This window comes from Ciconia boyciana, chromosome 8 (assembly GCF_034638445.1).
Source record: "Ciconia boyciana chromosome 8, ASM3463844v1, whole genome shotgun sequence".
Classification (NCBI taxonomy): domain Eukaryota; kingdom Metazoa; phylum Chordata; class Aves; order Ciconiiformes; family Ciconiidae; genus Ciconia; species Ciconia boyciana.
Genome location: NC_132941.1, coordinates 17,716,176 through 17,736,993, shown reverse-complemented (window position 1 = coordinate 17,736,993; position 20,818 = coordinate 17,716,176). Strand labels below are relative to the sequence as shown.

Genomic DNA, 20,818 nt, shown 5'->3' with positions numbered 1-20,818 from the left:
CTAATTATTTGATACCATATTGTCAAGTAGCACCTTTTAAAGTTACTTCTCCTAGAGTTTTACAGTTACAGTAATTCCAATTGTCACTTTCTATTAGAAACAACAAATCCTTATATGGCATAATTTAAGCCTATTATATTTTCAGTGAAGCTGAACACAACTATGTAAATATTTTTTAAGACTATTAAATTTGTTTTGTTAAAATAATTTTATAGCAATGTGTGCCAGGTCAGTCCTTTTGCAAACTCATGTCACCACTGCTCATAATTTAAGTTAATAAAAAAACTGACATCATTGTTCAAATTTCACAATCTGTCCTGTTTCATTGTTATTGCTTCTAGTTATAATTTAAGGTTATTACTTCCTTTTAATTAACTCTACTTAAAAAATAGAGCAGCATCTCTTCAGCCTCAAGTTACTTCTTCATAATTTTTGTATTATCCAACTTCATAATTAATATAACCAAGTCATTAATGCTGTAGCAACAGCGACACTGTCGTAGCAGCTGTGGTCTAAAGAAAGATAATCAACAAGGTCTGTAGGAAAGGGCAATGGATGTTCTTTCAGCCACACCAACTCTTCTTAAAGAGCTCCGTCCAAAAGCTTGACCATATGCTCTGAAGAGTATTAACAAGTCTAAAAGACACTATCTCTTTCTCTATGCATCTTGCTTATTCTGTGTTCCATCTGGATACATCATAAGGAAGTCACCAGCCTGGAGTGTAAATAGCTGAAACAGGGCCATTTGATATTTAAAAGAAAAATTTAAAGCTGGATACATAAATGGAGGTCATGTGTGAAAAATGACTGCTGACCCAGTGAGGCAGAGGGGAATACACCGTTACTGGACCCCATTCAAGGAACAGCCTATACAATCCCAAAGGATCATGAGCTGAAAACTAATTACTGCCTGGTTTAAGAGGGGTGGAGGGAGTATTTTGTAATTAAGTTCCTAAGAAAGAACTCAAATGTAAAAGGGAGTGGTGAGGAAGACAGAAAACTGCTCTTCAGTGCAGTACTTACTGGGAAAAGGCTTGGAATTACAAATCAAAGAAACTGCCTACTTTTGCTCAATTTCCATTTTTAGCATATCAGTACTTTGCATATGTGGGGGTAGGGTGGGGAGACGAAAAGACTATCAAAAGACTATCAGAGCAGTATCAAGTTCTGTTACTGCTTCCTCTGCTATGGAAAACTAAGAAAATACCTTATGATGAGTTATGCGGGCCAAAAAGGGTCATAGTACGCTTGCCCACTTCTCGTAAGAACATGAACTTCTCCAATGCAACACGCCCTACTGCTATCATCTTACTGAATTGAGGCTGCTCTCCCCCACCACAAAAGGGTAGATGTTCTACCCTATATGTTTCTATAAAATTATCTGTTTATAATGGATTAGGAAACAAGAATACTATTAGAGATTACCAGATATCCTTGAGAAAATAAATACTATTTTAACATAAAGCCAATATTTACATTTTTAGCACCTACAACGTATTTAATTTTTCCAAGTGTCTAAATAAATCCTGATGTGCAAAGGCAGGAAACAACTCTAGGGAGCTCCTGAAGATCCTACAGAGTTAGGAATAGCAAACGTGAGAAAAGTGCCCAGTCCTGCACACACTGGGGCAGTTCTCCAGCCCTGCAGTAGCCCATATACATAGCTCAATCAGTCCACAGGACTTGTGGCTTAAGGAGTTATCTAAGGATATACCACAGCAGGAAAGTCCCATGGGTAACCAAGCAGACACCATTGTCCCTGGACAAGTCACTACACCCATGGCCTCAGCAGCACTTGTTACTCTGCAGGATCCAAGGGACCCACACTGGACCTTACAGCATTCAGATGAACGTGTTCCTCCATTTTCTCAGATCCTTCACTGAAGCACATCACAGCCCCTTGATACAAGGGCACCCCTACTATTTATGAGCGTAGAGCGCATATTTGAATAATCTGTCCCTAAAATAGCATAATTATAAGACAAGACAATGTTTTCATTTCAGGACTTTTTGGACTCAGCATAAATACACTGCACAGAATCACTGAATTCATTTTAAGACTTCCCTACGGCTGTTTGCTTAATCAGTACATTCAGTGAAGAAGTCATTAGCAATATATTTGCCTGAGAAAACACTGAGCATAGTTTCATATTAATTTTTATTGCATTTATACTATGATAACCAGGAAAAATTTGGGGGATATAAATGGCTGATGTCTTAACCAGAGGGTAGTTTGCTGTAGAGATTACGTAACTTCAGATGTCCCACAAACTTAACAATAAGCATTTGCTTCAAATACTACCCTTTAACTCAAATAGACACTTAGAATTTGACACAGTGTTAATAAACCAAACATTGGGACTATTAATTTTGACATAGACACATATATAGCTCTACTCTTCCTCCCACACTGTGACTGTAATCTGATTTCCCTCTCAATAGACACAAGACATCACCTTTCCTCTAGTTACAGAGGACAGGAGAACAAAACAGAAGAGAGGATCCTATTTCAGACTGCAAGCTTATTGGCATGGCCTGTAATAAAACGGATGAACAGTTGGGTCCTTGGTCAGAACTTCATCAACTTTGATACAAAGTTTTTGGATGAGTGCTTTGACCCGAGATAGACAATACTTTTGCATAGCATTTCAAGTAATAAAACCAAAGTATTTAGCACAATTCATAGCTTGAATAGTTGACTAGTCACAGTTCCGTTTTCAACTCAGTATCTTATGTAGAGGACTTATCAGGCATTTTCATGAGTCAAACCAAATGGTCATTCTCATACCAAAAAGTTTTGACCACAATAGTACATTGTAGTGTCAACGCAGACATATACTCAAGCTTAATGACCACTCTTGACTTCAAGCACCAATTCAAAATACCATGTTTTGAGCCTTTTTTTGCATAGACAGAAGCCCAATATCTATTCTCATAGTACATAAGTAGTAGTACAATGTGCACATTAAGATACCTATGACATACAATAACCCATTTCTAGATGTTTTCCTTGAAACAAAGATTAGCTAGCTGGTCACTGATAAGGTCTTGCTGATTTTCCACTCTATAAAGGTAGAACCAGCTCCCAGGCACAGTCAGATTTCAAGCTCTGTTTACATTACAGTAATCTTTGTGCTGCATGTTGAACCAGAAGCAAACTCCAGAATATACTTCATAATGACCTACAGAGTGTGGAGCTCATGGCTCTTCTCACATTACAACAAAATTCATACTGAAAAATGCACCTAAACTATCATTTGGTAGCTGAAGCTGCCTATAGTCATAAATGTAACAGTTGAAGAATTTAAGAAAATCCAAACCCAAAATATTAAGTTATCTATATAATTTCTTCTTTGAAAACAAAACATTAAAACAAGTATTTCCTAAGGTCCAAATACAACTTACGGGAACACTATCAAAATTAAATACAGTCATTTACAGGATCTTTTTTCCCCAAGTAGAAGGTAGGTTCTGATGTTAAACCAAATCCTCAGCTTATTTCCATACTTGGTGTTACTTCCTCCATATCCATTTTCTACATATTTATTTCTTCTTTGTTGTTATAGTTGAAGAACCTCACCAACAACCTGATAACTGATCTAACATTATAATGTTCATATAGACTTCAATGGGAAGAACAAAATACTGTTCCAAATTTAGCTATCTCATAGATTACAACACTTTAAAAAACACTTTAGAAGTTTGTGCATATATCCTCTACAAGAAACAGATACACTGGCATCTCCAAGTAGGATTTAGGGTAGAACGCTAACCCACATTTATGAAAACTATAGGTCATTCCCTCTAGCAGAGGAAACCAAGGAGTCCTTGCAGTCAGCAAGTCTTGCACTGTTAAAGTATCAAGTTCTCAACTTCTGATTGAAGTGGCAAACAATAGATACATGCCTGGAGCTAGAAAGACAGTTAGAGCAACCAAAATCCAATTAATTACAGGACTGAGGTGAAAGACTGGGAAATATTCTTTATGCATGTATTTAAAACTAGAAGGAAGTCTCAAGAACTCAGGTTTGGCATCCAAAAAGGCTCAAGGATTCAAGAAGTCCTGTCCCCACATTTACTACTTAAAAGCATTTGTATTTTTTTTTAACCAACATGGACTATATTTGAACCCTCAGCTTAAAGGTGGAAAGCTTTACATCTCATTACTAATACCCTGACACAGTCATTCCCACAGCATGCATTAGTATTGTTCAAAAAGACATCAGAAGAGATTAGGCCCCTTACATTTTGCAATCACAGGCACCACTAGATTAGACTGCAAGCAAGACTCCATTTCTCTCACCGTTTTCTATTGTATACAACCAACAACTACAGCAAGCATTTAAAACCTTAATAAACACACATTATTTTACAGCATAGCAGGGAAAAAGTTAAGTAACCAAAACTGAAGGGCAGTGGAAGGTAGCTGGTATAAAGACTGTTGATAATAAGGCATAACACAATCAATCATACCAGCCAAGATTCCCACATGTACAAGTAAGAATTATCCAGCTAATTAAAAAAAAATAATTTTTTTTTTAGTTCTCTTCTGGTCAAGTTTGCCAAGCCAAATGTGGACATGGACACAAGGCCCACAAGGCTAAAAAGTATGTTAAATAACTAGTAAGAGAAAACCATTCACAGAGGTTTTTTTAATGCATTACAACCCCAAAAATGAGAAACCGGATACTATGTCCGAAGGGGTCACTGAAGGAAACAAGATCTGCAACTTGAACACAGAAGTCCTCCAATATGCTAGTATTTCTAAAATATTTATAATCCCTGTATCTACAACTATTGAAACTATAAAAACAGTAGCCTAGGAACTAATGGCCGAAGCAGAAATAACACTACCCATCTACGGAAAGCATTTCTGTTTTGACAAGGAAATTCATATGAACTGTATGCATAAGATTCTAGTCTCTAAAGACATTTCTGTGATCAAGATCAAAAAGCTAAGAAATAACTTTGATAAAGGCTACTACAAAAGACTATAAGAATTTACACTGAAAAATGTTACAGAACTTATAAAATCTACTTTTTTTCCCAAGAAAGAGAAAGGCTCTTTCAAATACACGATTTTTATAAAATCTGAAAGTATAGCAGTGAAGAGTTAAACCCAAGGGAGACTATATTTTGCAGCATTCTTAAATAAACATACCTTTCAGTATAATTGGTTTGCCTAATACTGTATACATGCTCGAAGGGCCAATTTGATATGACCATGGTCTGGAAGAAGTTTCAAACAACTGCTATGGTAAGATGCAACTTTCAATTTTACACCAACCTACAGTCAGAATAGATAATACTTCTGTATTAAAAAAAAAATTAAGACACTGCATGCATGTGTGGAAGGTCATATTTTTCCACGGCCTCACAAAATAGCTACATTTTAAGAGAGTATTTTGAACTGGAAGCAGGAACCTTGCACCCTCATTTTATACAAAAGAAAATCTGCAAAATTTAAGCTGATACAATTTCTCACAATTCCTTATGTAGCAGAATTCTAACACAACACTATTATTTTTAGGAGCAACGACAACATTTATCTTCAAGTCCTGTTTGTTGTTAATATAAATGTATTTGAACAGGAGAAAAAAGTATCTGTCTCTGTAGCTAGGTGATACCACCAGCTTGAAATATCACCCAAAATAAATTACTTCTCCAATTGTATTCATTTATTGTTGAAATGTGTGCACATATATGTTAAAGTGTAATAAAAGATCTCTGAAAGCATACTTAGAAAGGGGCATGCAACTCAGTAGGTCAACACTGGCATTTAGTTTTTTAAATCACACTCTGGAAGCTGAAGTCACCTTGAATATACCTTGAAAGCAAAATTCAGATTTCGGAGTTGATAAAATCGACTAATTCTAAAATACTAAAAATTCACATTCTAAAATACTAAAAATTCACATTCTAAAAATATCTTACAACTAATAAGTTTACCAGTAACATAGTATTTCTAGTCTGAAGTTTTTCAGTAGTAATGCAGTAAGGTGTGTATTTCACTTCAGCCTGCAGAGTATCACTTCTGAGTAAGTGCATACCAGTAAGTAACATCAGACCGAAACCACATAGTTTCACTCAAGAGCAAACACCACTAAGCCGAGCTCCAGCAACACCGACTAACACACGATGAGAACTTGTCACGCTGAAAGCCAGGGCAGCTATTCAAGAGTCACAGCGAAAAATTAGTTCGAAATTTAAATTCAAGCTAGTTTCAAAGCAAACCTTTAATTTTACACGAAGGAAAAATAACCTGTTGAGCATTCCTAACTCCACCTCTTTCCCTCGGGGAGGTTCAGCATTACTCACCGCCACGGCAGTGCTACGGGAGGTCAGAGTACACACCCCACAGCGTGCACCTGCACCACAAACACCTACGGATCAGGTGGAGGACCGGCACAAGTTTCTGAAGGATTACTGCCACCCCAAATCTGTTTGCCGCATGTCAGCAACAATCGTTCCCGACTGATTCAGCGGCTACAGAAAAATCCTGCAGTACTGGACTCTCCCGGTTAAACCTTTCCTAACTGCTATCCGACTCTTCAGCCTGGAACAAAAGGGCACGGCCTGCCCCAGCGCGCAGGCAGCGCACGCCCACACGCCTCTGCCCCGCATCCGTCGAGATCGCGCTCCGGCCGCCACCGGGGGCTTCTCCCGGACGGGGTGGGCCACCCCCGCCCGGGCAGGGCCCGGCTCGTGGGAGCGCACCCAGGGTCGGCGCGGACCCATCCCGCCGCCGGGGCCCGGAGCCCGCGGCGCTCCCCGCCCGCCAGCCGGGCGCCGCCGCACGTCCAACAGGTAGGCGGGCGGGGAGCGCCGCAGGAGGCGGCCGGCGGGGCAGCGACCCCAGGCCTGGGGGGCTGCGAGCCACCTGTGCGCTCGCTCGGCGGGCAGGCGGGAGGCTCGCCGGGCGCCCAGGGGAGGCGGCTAGGAGGCCCCGGCCCGCCTCGCCCACCCCCTCAAGCCGAGCGGCCCCCGAGCTGCCCGCGCCCCCGGGGCGGGCGAGGGAAGCCGCGACCGCCGGGGCACGGGCTCGGCGGGGCACAGGCTCCCCAGCGCAGCAAGCGGCTGCAAGGCGGCGCCGCCACAACCGCGCCGGGGGGACGGTGGGGATTAGAGCGGGGAGGGAGCGCCGCCGCCCTGGGGCTGAGCCTTACCTTAGTAGAAGCTGCCGCGGCCCTGGCAGACATTTTGTTTCCTTCTCTCCCCCAGAGTAAGGCGAGTGCGTGCGCGCCTGCAACTACTCAGGCTGGGGGAGAGAAACTGCCCGCCACCGCCCGCGCCTCACGCAGCTGCCCGAATAAACATCTCAGGGCGCGGGGGGAGGAGGAAGAGAAGGGCGGCGAGGAAGGGGCGGGGCCGGGGGAGGAGGGAAGAAGAAAGAGGAAGAGGAGCGGAGGCTCAAGTTTGATAAAAGTCCGGTCTCTCTCTGGCGGCCAGCGGCGCCTGGCACACCGGGGCCCGCCGAGCCCGCGCGGTGTGCCGCTGCCGGGGCGCGGAGGGCGAGAGCGGCCCCGCTGCCCTCTGCCCGCCCGTCCCCTCAGCGGCCGCGCCGCGCGCCTTCCCCCGGCCCGGCCGCTGCCGCGTGCCGTTCCCCCCGCGCAGCCACTGACATGTCTGACTGCCGGCACGGCCCATCCCGCCCGCGGGGGGAGCGCCCCGCCCCGCCGCCCCCCCTCGCCCCGCTGCCGGGCTCGGGCCCCCCGAACGGCGGCGGAGCGGCGGCGGCGGGGCGGCAGCCCCCGGCCCCGCAGCCCCCGCCGGGCCCCCCCGGGCGCGGGGGCGCCCCCAGGCCTGGCCCGCCGCCGGGCTCCCCCCGCGCGATGGTCGGGGCGGCGGGTACCGGTGGCGGGGGCCGAGCGGCTGCTGGCCCACCGCAGCCTATGGGAGCGCGGGGGGCGGTTTGAAACGCAGGGAGCGGAGCGGGCCGGGGCCGCAACACCCCGGCAGCGCCGCCCACACCGAGCGGCACCGCAGAGGCTGCGAGCGCCTCCGCTGCCGCGCGCAGAGGCGCATACCGATGGGAGGCGGCTGGCGCGGGGACCGCGCCGACGTTCTTTGCAAGCGGCGGGGCGGCTCAGCCACGAACGGCCGAGCAGGGCTGGTATTCGCGCTGTCCTCTGCAAACGTTTGGGGCGAATAAATTCTCGCACCCGGGTAACTGACTGCAGAACTGGCATGTCAATCAGTGAGGGCTCAAATCTGCTTTTGTGTTTGTCCATTGTTCGGAGGGGTGGGACATTAGTTTTCAAGTTCCTAATTGTACATTTTGTTCTTGAGATAAAAGCAATAAAGACACAAAAAGAAAACAACTTGGGAGATTTGATTGGGTTTAAAGTGGTGACTACATAGCCTTAGTATTTCCTACAGCACCATGAACTGCTGCCTGTGGCTTTAAAAAATAAATAACTTTCAAGTACTTCAGGCGACGGGTTTTTAGTGTCTTTACAAAGTAAGTATTTATTTAAGCACTAAGAGAAACACTGTAAACATCTTTTTCCATTTAGAAAAAGGCTTTTTAAAGATGTTACCTTACTTTTGGGAGGTGGGTGCCTAACCCATGCAGGAGGAGGCTCTATCTGAAAATGGAGCTGGAGTTGTGACGAGCACACTATTGCTTTACTGCAACGGGACGGCTCACGCCACAGAAAGCTGAGCGCATACTCCCAGGTTTTGTAGGACCAAGTCCTAAGTTAATCAAACCACTTCCAAAAGAATCACTCACTAAAGTGCTTCGAACCTCAGTGAAAAGATGGCATGCTCTGTGTGTTAGCCGCATCACTATGGTCCGTAGTTGATTATGTTGATTAATTTACTCTTTAAATACTAGACTACAGCAAAAAGTCTAATCAGATACATCAGCTTCCAGTTAAAGGAAAGTACGTGAGAAAAAAATTCCAGACCAAAATTGTAGTATTTTGTACTTGCTTTGCAAACATTTCACGAGACATAGGTGACAGTAAAAGGCATGGTATCAGGGCCACAGCTTTCTTGCAGTTGTACTTTTTATGTGCTACCAGCTGCTTTCGTGCTCCGTGCAATCTTCTGAAGTACTTAAATTCTTCAAAAGGGGCAATAATTCAATGATCCAAATCACTTCTCTACAAAGAAACGTCCTACCCAAAACTACTGTATGAGTTTTACGTTTGTTCTCCTTTGAAAATAAACAAATTCATATTCCAGGAAATAGCTGAAGCAAATTCCCAAGGCAGCAGTCAGAAATCAGAGGGGATGGGCCAACTCTCCACCACGGCGTGGAGAATGCGGCACTGCAGGGCAGAGTAAGCCCACTGGGACCTTCTCCCTCGGAGCAAACGGTGCCAGCCCTCTCCCTAGTACATACTAGGACAGCCTCAAAGCTCCAGTAACCTCTAGCTTTCATCAGCACCATCCCCGACTTTCTGGCACCTGACTGCTTCCGAAGTACCCGAATACTGTGGCTTCACTCCCCTTTTCCCGCAGCGGTGCAGCGGCTCTGCTGAGCTCAGGAGGGGCGCATCCCCAAGGGAGTTTTCCTACGTTGCAGCACGGCCTTCTGCCAAAGCTCTTTGCTGGCCCCTGCCATGAAAACACTACTGCAGATTTTTTATTTGTTAATTGCTAGACATAACTAAGCCTCAGATGTTTTTTTTAATCTATCTACACATGCAGAAGGCGGAATGTGACATTTTTTATGCCCGCATGCTTCGTTGCCAGAGTCTACAAGTATTCACCAGAGCAGGCAGGAAGGAAAAGGCTGAGATCACAACAGGAAGGAGGGGGAAGATTTCAAGGTGTGGAGACACACGAAAAGAAACTCAGGGGAGGGTGACCTGATAAAGAGTAGGGTAAAATAATCCCTCCCTTTCATCTGCCCCATCTTGAATAAGAATAGTTCTGGGGAGGGTGGGCAAAGCCTGCAAGTTGGGGAGGAGGATAGGCTGGGAACAAAGATTAAAGACCATAAAATGAGGCATATGGCAGGGGAACGAAAGGGGACCGCAGGCATGCAAACACAGAGAGGTAGAGATGGATCCCTAAAACAAGGGAGAAGGACTAAAGGAAAGAAAAGTAGTTATTCGGGTATTGGGAGAAAGATGGGGAACAAATAAAAAGGTGAAAGAAAAACACTAAGCAAAGAAAGTTCCAGCAAAGATGGAGTTGCCATTTTTGTATCATCTTACACTGGATGAGAAAATGCCATCAATCCACACACTGAATTTGACAAGGAAGGAGACTACTTAACAAGGAAGGACATCTATCTAGGGGTTTGAAACATCTGGCAGTGGATATAAAATGATAACAGATGATCTCTCGCCAGTCTGGGAGAGAATATACATAACTCTTGGCCCACAGAGACTACTGGGATTAGTTTCTTTCTTTCCTTCCTTCTTTTCTGCCAATCTCTTTTTCCTGTTTTTTTTCTTTGTTCCTTCCTTTCCTTCCCTCCCTCCCCATCTCCTTTCTCCTTCCTTCCAACAGTTGTTCAAAACTCCATCTCTACTCTTGATATGAATTAGAGGAGCTAGAAATGCCATCTTATTCTATTATCATTGGTAAAATGCAAATTTTTGTTTGTAGATACAAATTATTTTAATGATTTTTTTTGCTCGTTTTTAAACAAAGCAATAGCAGGACCATGTTCCTGTCCTTTCAAATTCTTCCTTCAGGAGAACTTTTTCATCTCTTCATTAATAAATTGCTCACAAGCAAAGCTACCATCAACAGTACTGAAAATGCCAAATCAAGTGTTAGTCAAATGTTGGTCGAATCAATCTAAAATAATTAAGTGAAAGAAACCTTGAATGATATTCCTATTTAACTTTTTTAAAAAAAATTCTTAATAAAGTATTACAAAATTCATCTCTGAAATGAGCAAATTATATTTTTTTAAGACTGTTGGGATTCCAGTGTATTCATGTATTCCCTTTAAAAAGGCTTTAAGGAAACAGCAAATGTCTACATGTATATATATATATATACACACACATACCGATACATAGTGAGAGATCTATACATGTCAGTGTTTATGCATATATATGCCCTATATATATATAGTACATTCAGTCAGATACAGATATATACCAAGTCCCATCTGTTAGCTGAAGGATCAGAATTTTAAATCATATTCCTGGTACTGCCCTTTTAGGTCCTGAAAACAGGACAGCTTCCTCACCTTTAGAGAGAAAATTGTCTTAAAAGTCAACAGCTGAAGAAAAGCAAGTGCTTTACTCATCATTTAAGTAACTGCTACTGGGAGATGTCTAAAAAAAGTACTATTACATTTTCTTGGTAGGAAACCTGAAAATAAAACTACTGTTTAATCAGTATAGTTCAAACCATGACCCTAAATTGATTCAAAGGGCACAGAAGGACAATCAGATGTGTGAATCCTTCTTTCTAACTGAAGGCACGTGTCTGTGTTACACTGCAAGAACAGGAAGTCTATTCTCTACTTTGTGTTGACTTAACTTTTTAAGAAATGTTTTGACCACTTAAAGACGGGGAAGAAGGAAACTGCAGAACCGCAGCCACTACAGAGACAACTTCCTGTGGGTTTTGTGGTGTGTGTGGCTCAGAAGGAGAACAATTCATGTAAGATCTTTCAGAGATATCAGCTGGTTTCGCTGCCCTATGAGGCAGTCTTGGGATCCTTAGCTATAAATGTGCCTATACATTATCAATGATGACAAGCAGTTTAGTTGATACTGTATGTTCTGTATTTGTAATTGCCACCTCATTTCAGCATTTCAGGAACGAAGAAAAAAGGGGAAGAGAAAATCAGAATTCACCATGTAAACCACAAGAGAAGAAACTATCTGTTTCCGCCTCAAGAAATAAGAAAGTGGTTTAAAGAAAGCTGTAGGAAATCTATGTCCTTAAAATTACACAGAATTTCAGTGTCTTGCTGAATCAAGTCCCTAGGGAAAAGAATTCATGTAATAATGGTGTCTAGTAATGATTCTTATCTTCCTCCCACTTCCACGCAGTTAAAGCTTGCTTCCTATATCTACTTCCTCTTTAAAAGGCTGTGTGCCATTGCAGGTGCCTCTTCTAAAAACACTGCACATAATTGCTCAATATACAGTGAACAGTCTTCCAATAACTCATTGCCTCTCACATATTGGAACTGTTAGACAAAGACAAAATCCCAAACATCTGTACTTTACCTCTCATTAATAGGTTAAAGCATACACCCCAAGCACACACCAGAGGCTGGATATGCCCTGAATGCGAATAAACCCAACCTGTCTTGCCAGTCAGCCTGTCTTAAACTCCTGCTGTTCTAAACTCATTGTTATTTCTTGTTTAACACCTTAAAAAAAAAGTATTAGGTTTAACACAGTGCAAGGTTTTTCTGTTCAGTCAGAATATCACTTCAATTTTTAAGCAAATGGCAAGTGTACAAATAGAATTAAAAGTAGGTTGCAGTGGCAAAGCAAGATTATTTTCAGCCTTCAAATACTTAAAGAATTTATCACTGTAGAGCTGAACAGTAGTCTCTTTAGTTATTATTTTGGGATATCCTTATAAAAAGAAACTCTTGTCTCCTTGCTTTGGACCAGGTCTTAGAGAATCTTTGTCACCTGTATAATTATGTGTAGTGACAAAATCTGAGACCACTGTTGAAGGAAATGTTATCTGTGAGTTTTAATCTTGGTTCATGACGGCAGAGCTAGTTTATTACAGAAATGTTATGGAAAACTATTCTAATTCCAATCTCAGACAGACATTTTGTGAATGGGACTGTGTATTTAAATGCACTGCAGCTGATCAAGGCTGATTTTACAAAATGCTTCGCTATAAGTAGCCATTAGATGTCAAAATGTCAGATATTCTGAATTGTTCTATGTTCTCCAGGTTTACTGGGTAGAGAGGGGACAGTAAAAATAATCAAAGACAGCTGTGAAACTTAAGCAGTCATACATTCACTGCTGATGTGGTTCCAGTCCAATAAAGAGTTACACCACAGACAAATACCACACGTGCTCCACTGATCTAGAATTCTTATTTTTTGTATTTTGCTTTCAGAGAGCATGACTAGCAGTTCCTTCTTAAAAATGCTTGCCTAGACAACAAGCAACATGTACCAAAGATTAACTGCACAGGTAACTTCGATAAGTAAAAGTGAAGAATGAACGCACATCAGGAAACGCAGCACACACAGATCTTTGTTACTTGCAAACTGTAAGTATTTTGGAAAGGCAGCCCAGGGACAGGGTAATAAAACTGATTTAACTACCTTGCTGGCAAACAACTCTGTATTCAAAACCAGAAATTTACCAGGAACCCTTGCACAAGCTACACAGTGACAAAACTGTTTCAAACAGAAATCCCCATGTATAAGGACAAATGAAGTTGAGGAGGAAAGGGGGTTGCAGAGGTGTGGTTTTCCAACCCAGATAGTTTTGAGATTACTTCTCCAGTTTCTTGAGTACAAATATCGCAGTTGCGATGAGTACCACAAGAAATTATCGTGACTCATTTCTGTTAATGAGAAGGGCATGCATACAGAGCATTAAAATACCTACTGAAAATTGTTATATTAAACACAAAAACATATACTGAAAATTGTTATACTGCTAACAAAAGTTTATAGATAATACTGCAAAAGTGTGAGCTCGTTTGCTTCTTAATTCTTCACATAAGAAAGACTTTATTGCATAATTGCAAAAATGTAGAAACTTAAATTACTGAAATTCATAAACGATAATCCATTTTTATTGCCACTCAGCTTTTGACTTTTAGACTCTCAAGATTTATTTTTATCCTCTAGCCTTTCCTACTACAACTGGTACAAGACTCCATCTATTCTTTTAAAATTCACATGCACAAGTCCATCAAGTCAAGGGACTAACAATGTACTTAAAAGAAGGAACACCAGATTACACTCAGTAATTCCAATGTAATCTTTACCTTAGTTGGTAGCTCTGTCCTAGTAGCACCTGCTTTATAAGAGTGACTTCAGTAAGGTTTAGAGGAGGTAAGCAAGGGGATTAAGCTCCTGATGGTCACGCCCATAGGGTTACAAACCCTTTCCACCTTAGTATTTGCTTTTGTTTCTACCTCCAGATATTAAAAACAGTTAAAAGAAAAGCACTTTAAAAAGTTAGCTGTTTGTGTCAGCAGAAGAATCTCAAGTTATCTTATTTGTAGCCCCTGCAGCTTTCTTAACTATATATTACTGGATGATTATATTGCACAGTGGTGTCACCACTGGTCTGTGATGGTTTTCTTGGGGCTCCCTTTCAAAACCATTATCATTCAAAAATATATTAAGCCTGAGACACGAATGTGTCAAATATTATTTTGCTATAAACTACTACAGTAGAACATAGTTTTATGGGTTTTAACTCCATGTTTCAATAATTCAGCCTCCACCCTCAAGAGACGTTATTTAAGACAAATTTATTGAGCATCACATACTTCCCATCTTGAAGTTAAGAGTGCTTTTCAGTCACTTTTAGTCTGTAGCAACTAAGGAGACATCTGGTTATCCATTATATTACATATTCTGTTTTAGCTGTGTCTGCAATCAATAGCAAAATTTAGCTCCCAGGGACAACACGTGGTTTTGCAGTATGCCCTGGTGGAATATTTAATCTATAACTGTTGTAGTGTGGCTAATATTAATCTTTTTAATTATACAAATAAAACTCATTACAAGTTTTTAAAATAAGTTAAAAAGTTTTCATTTTATGTAACAGTTTCAAGATGGCAATAACCAAGAGAGCATAATAGAATAGAAAGTGCTTAGTGTGGGAGGATATTGCATTATTTCCTGACCTGTTGTTGTCAGGAAATAAAAAACATGTCACGGGTTGGCTTTTGCGCTTTGGTATGTATGTCACAGCCCATTAAATCAGTGGGCAATATACACTAATGTGATGGAAGCCCCCATATTCTTCTGATATTACTTGACCATTCGTTTCTGCTCTCGCACCATGTCACCACCTCCATAGCTGCATCAAGCTAACTCTGTATGGGGATAACTAAAGTGATGCTGGTTAAAAAATTATCTTTGTAGCACAGAGGAAGGAATAAGTGGCCAAAGATGGGGACTTTTTAATCTGGGTTTACTGGCAAAGAAAACATGATTATGTATCCACACTTACATATCATTTACCTACACTTCAAGCACGTAGGTCTCCTCAGCTGCAGATTTCCAAACTTGTGGACAAAAAGCATCCTCTGCTTTACAGACGGTAAAGCACTCATACCTCATCTGAGCTAAGATTGCTTGCTTCACTCCTTGGATAATTGCATTACATTTTTGAAGTGGTCCTGTAAGATATGCCACCATGCATGTGCAAGAAATCCTCAGATGCACTTTTTTTTTTTTTTGGCAATTTATATAATATTGGCTGTATATAGACTCAGTGAAACCAGTACTTGCTGAATCACTCAAAAGCCCTCAGAAAACATGCATGCTTTTTACACTTGGTCCCATTAACTGCAACCTGTAATACATTTTCAGTAAGATATTTTTTAGAAATAACTAAATAGCATTTTAGTTCAAGATTTACAAAATCACGTTTTGATCACAGAGTAATATTGGATGTTTAACACAGTAAACAAGAGGTTCAAAAAGATGTGAAGTACTAAATGAGAATTTTTTTTAGGAGTCATCACACTGCTTATACGATACAGAGTCCAAACTTCACTTATTTCTTTCAGTTGGTTAGAATCAGTCCAGCTCGCTAGGCATTTATACTGCAAACAGATCTGTAAACTGATTTACATTTGCCAAACCAGAAGTTCTTCAGAGAAACTCAGAGGTGGCATCTGTCTCCGGGGGGGGGGGAGGGGGCGGAGGGCACGATTCTGATCTTAGCTGAGCTCTGCTTGTTAAAACTGGTTGTGCATTTGCTTACTCAGAAAACATTAACATTTGAGAAGATAAACATATGTGACTAAGGTGTATCTTTACGTAAACTCCAACTTTAAATCCGAGAAACATGCAATCAGAAATTTTCCTGACTCTGCTGCATTACCAGAGAAACCTTCCTTGTTGTATAGGACCACATGCCACAACCTATATTATAGTGATGCCAAGAAGCTCTAATCAACGATGCTTTAATCTAGCTAAACATATACAGACAGCACAGATTCAAAGCAAAAATATTTACAGTGTAAAGCTAACACTGCAGAAGTTGTATTTACCACACTTGGATGAGTGTTTCTCACATCTTACATTTCTACATTTTTAGGTAGCATAGGCTTCACAGAAAAGTGCACATTATATCAATTTCATTAGCTAAATCTTTTCTTTACACATCTGTCAGTTCAATCCAGTGTGCAAGCTGAAAAACTGTAACTGCCATATCTTTTTTTAAATGTGTGAGATTTTAATACTTGTGAAAAGTGCTAAAGCAAGAGCCTAGGGACTGAAATGCTTCTTGTTTTCAGAGCAGGTAAAGCAAGGACAAGCATTAAAGCAAGCTTCCCTGCAAAGCCCAGTCAGTGTGGCTGTTTTCAGTCCCTCAATCCCTTTTCCTTAAAGCTTGTCCATTATTTCCAATGCTATGCTTTGGTCTAATAAAAGATACAGCTTTTCCCCATAAATCTTGCTCCCTAACTAGCAAGTCTTTCTGAAAGCCTTTTCAAAACTGGAGAAGCCAATTTTGCCAGGTGTGGGAACTTTCATGAGTCATGTAACACTATTGCTTCTTGTATTGTTCTAAGATGAGCAAATATTATAATTGACAACAAGATGCTTGATACTGAAGTGATTTATACAGCTTGTGATAAATGTAACAAGTGTTTTGAAGGTCTTCCACAGATACTTTATTTAGACTTATTTTCCCATACTTTTCAAAAGCTTCTCATTAGAAGGGGCAGTCCTCAAAACAGACATTGTTTTTTGTCTCCTGAAGACCCGATTATAAATACGGAGGTTGAAATAAGCCCTGTGACTACTTCCTGGCTATGTGTCATACTGACATTTCTCAGACATCAAATACATGCACTGCTGCTTTTTAGATATGCACTGCTGGACAAATAGATTTCCTACTACTTCTAAATGTTTCCATCAGGGTAGCCGTATTCTGTGTTCACAACTGGGTGTCTCTGTTTTCTGAACAATATATGCCAAGACCATGCAAAAAACAGAGCAAGCCTAGCCCCTAAGTCACCACAGAAAGCATCCAAAAACATTTTACTAGAATAAACACCTTTTTTATACACTTGACTTGCAGTATGGACTAATTTTTCTTTCCAGCCTATTTCTTCCCATTTCTATAACTGTGTCAGGGCCCTGGCTGCACTAATAGGCCTTAATAGCCCTGACAAACTGATTATGAAGATAATTAATTGTTTCTCTTTAAAAGCCCTGTAATCTGGAGGCAGCAACAGGGGTTGACAGAGATTTACACGGAAGAGGGGAGAAGGGGAGGTGGAGGCCTGTTTCCCCCATGAACACCAGAGTAGTTGCCATAACTCACATGAAACCTCCTCTGTTCCCTGGCCAGAGCTGCATCATGAGCGGTTAACTCACTCATTATTCTTGGCACAGAATTAAATTAGAGGGGTAATCACTGAATGCTTAGATCATTTGGGAAAATCAGTGAAATTATCTCTACCTACATAAGCACATTCAACAAGGATTACAAATCATGTACGATGTTTATTATATCTGCAAAGGCACGGGATAATATAGCAGTTGTTGCCCTCATTATATTAAAAACAAGAAATAAATTCTGAGCTTTGCAAAATCTTTGCTCATATATATGCAGGGTCAGCTTTACCCATGCATGGTCATGAAAGGCCCAGAGGCAAGGGTGTGAACAGTGATGCCTCCCTCCAGCAGCGCAAGCCTCATCTTGTACAACCTGCTAGTGAGAGGCAGAAGAGCGAGAAGGTGAATGTGTCTTCAGAACATGTCATTGTGTTAGTACTTGACAATGGTACAACGCAGGTAATGAGATCTTATCAAAACATGATTTAATGTCATGACTCGAGCTGGATGGTGAGCGCATGAACAGTTATTTGAATTCCAACTTTTAAAATCAAAATTTCATTACGTATCATATTTAATTTAAAAATTAGTATTTTGTTTCTAAGTGAACAGATTAGATTGTGTAACTGAAGGATATCTGCATTATAGCTTTTTCATGCCACTGCACAAATAATTCCAGTGGTCTCAAGGATAAGTTGACTAAGGTCTCCCAAATGTATGTGTTACATATGCAGATAAACTACTTCTTGATTTTTATTTAAAACAATTATTTTGTCTTCCTGCCTGCACTGAAAAGGTGAAAACAGAGCTTACATGACCCCCCTCCAACTCCCCTTCCAAAATCTGTGTCATGTCAACAGTGAAGATGGCCAGTGCTCCATGAATACACTACTGCGTGGAAGTCAGGGACAGCAAAAGGAACTGTCTCAGTGAGGAGTACACCTGGGTACAATCTGCTTTACCAGTATTCATATTATTCTTTAGACAGTATGAAAAATAGTATTGTACAGCACCAGCCTGTTCTCTGTTTTTAAAGAGACGGTTCTTGTATTTGAAATTAATTCACCCAACACATGCACTCCTTTATTAAAAGGCTCTTTGAATATAAGGAAACAGAGATGCTTTAAAAAGTCATGCATCTGAAGTTGTTTGGGAGTAATTTCTTTGTTTATTCAGTGCATGCAGTCAGCCATGGGCTGCACCCCCTTAAACAAACAGTCCCGCTGCACTGTTGGGGGGAGTCATCTGAAAAACAGAGGGTGACAGTTCTGGTGTTCACCCACAGTCTGCGTTGACTGGGGAGAAGGCAGCTTCCACCTCTGCCAAAGGACTCCACCAAAGCCCTTCCAAAAGAGCTGGTTAGAGGACGCAGTGAGTCAGTGCACTTCCTCTGGAGGCACCTTCCCTGCACACCCGCTCTGACCTGCTCCGCTCACTTAGCCATGCTCCATCTGCACGCCACAGCCCTCTTCCCCCAGGCAGAGCTTCTGCCATGGAAACCTTCTTCAGACTCCAGAGGAGCCTGACTCCCTGCATGGCTAGTATTTTTAGAAATGACCCTGTTGCTGCAATGTATTACAAATGAAACAAATGCACCATTATATAACATTATTATAATTATATTGCAGTCTTTGCCTCAGAGAGACAGAAGCACAGCAGCTACTAAGATTCTGCCACACTAAGGGGCAGAAGATGGCACACAGCTGGACACTGAGTGCATTATATCTTGCATAAAAATAGAGGTATAACAGACTACTTGGACTGAGGATATCCCCTTACTCCATCAAAAAGTTATGCATATCTAAATCTTGAATGACTTGCAGCATGAAAACAAATTGCTAGGCCACCAGCTGAGATTTCAACTCATTTTGAGCCTCTAATTATGCTTGAACAGCTCTTGAAAACATTGAAATCTGTTTCTGACTGCCTAGCAAAGCATGGAATGGGCAAGACAAATATTGTAGTAACCTTCATAAGCAACCTGATAGTTATCGTGGAAACCACCCTCTGCCCTTTCTACTCTCTGGGGAAGTTGGTACTGATTATGAAAACATATTTAATAATAAGATGCTCCAGAAATTGACCTTTTTTTTTTTTCTATTTTTAACATTTATTTCAATATTTTAAATAAATATTTAATTTGTGATGTTATCTTTCCATTTTCATTCTCTGTCATATGGAAGAAGTATTTAATAGACATACTTTGATGTAAGCACAGATTCACAGACAGATAATTTTCTTCTGAACAAACTTGTTTCTGTAAATATAAATGAAATGCAAACGTAACTGGCACAGTCCTGTCTGTGGTAACAGCTGTGATTAAATCATACCTGCCTCTATTGTCAGGGATGTTTATTAACCTCCACTTTGCAACGAAAGGGCAAACAACTGTGACTACACCCATATTTTAGCAGCAGCAGGATACAGATGTTAAATTCTGGACTGCACTAGCCTCACATCCCTCCAGCTCTGTAAATGGCCTCAAAGCCAGTCTTTCATTTTTCTTTTATAGTTTTTGGGCTTCTTTATATGGAGAAAATAATTTAAAAGGCTCTTCAATTTTTCTATGTTATATATCTGAAGAAAAAAAAGTGTAAAATACATAGCATGAAGCATACTGCTTTTCAACATCCCTTTTCCAAGCATTTTCTGGGACCTTTTTAGAAAAAAGTATTAATTGTTCACAGATAATTCTCTTGTATGACCTTGGTATTGTCACCTCTTCCTCGTGGAGGAGGACCACTGAGACAGAAACACCTGGGTTTTACCACCCAGCTGCCACAGGCATGCTCAGTGACCTTGGGTTAATCACTTAACTTCTCTGTATGTCAGTAAAACATCAATGGGGGCTACATGGCCAAATCAATAACTTGAAGAAGCTTTTTATATGCTTTAGAAATTAACTGGTGGTACATAAATACACAGTACTGCTGTAAAATTTTAACTGAAAAAGACAAAATTAAGCCAAATATTGTTAGCCATTCTTAAAATCTCATGTGACTTGCACATTGACTCGTTAATATTTTCATTTCTTTTTTTCTCTCCTGATTAAGTGTCTTAAAGTGCTTGTTACTTTGGCAAGGTAGCTTATTATAGCTTATTATTTACTGGCAAAGTATGGGAACTTGACAGGTTGTTCTTAACAGAAAAGGCCACCTGTTGTCACTTTCCTTCCACAGTATAAAGTTTTTGCAGATACAGTGCAGACAGTCTGGGCTTTTTTGAAAGCTGTATTACACTGCAAAGTACAAACTGATTTTTAATTTCTTCATATTATCACCTCAATTTCTCCTTCAGCATTACGGTTGGGTAACCTCGACCCTTGAGGGTTTTCAAAATCAGACTGGCTAGAGCCCTGAGCAACCTGGTCTG

General features: G+C 41.1%; 1 protein-coding gene across 5 annotated transcripts in view; it reads right to left on the bottom strand.

Annotated features, from left to right (window-relative positions):
* The window catches only part of TJP1 (tight junction protein 1), a 76,279-nt gene extending 68,670 nt beyond the window's left edge, over nucleotides 1-7,609 (bottom strand). For all 5 annotated transcript variants that reach the window (XM_072869990.1, XM_072869991.1, XM_072869992.1 and 2 more), the window contains exon 1: nucleotides 7,167-7,609. In XM_072869990.1, the coding sequence (XP_072726091.1) occupies nucleotides 7,167-7,199 (33 nt within the window). In that variant the 5' untranslated portion in view covers nucleotides 7,200-7,609. The remainder of the gene's footprint in view (nucleotides 1-7,166) is intronic.
* Between the last annotated feature and the right edge of the window lie 13,209 nt (nucleotides 7,610-20,818).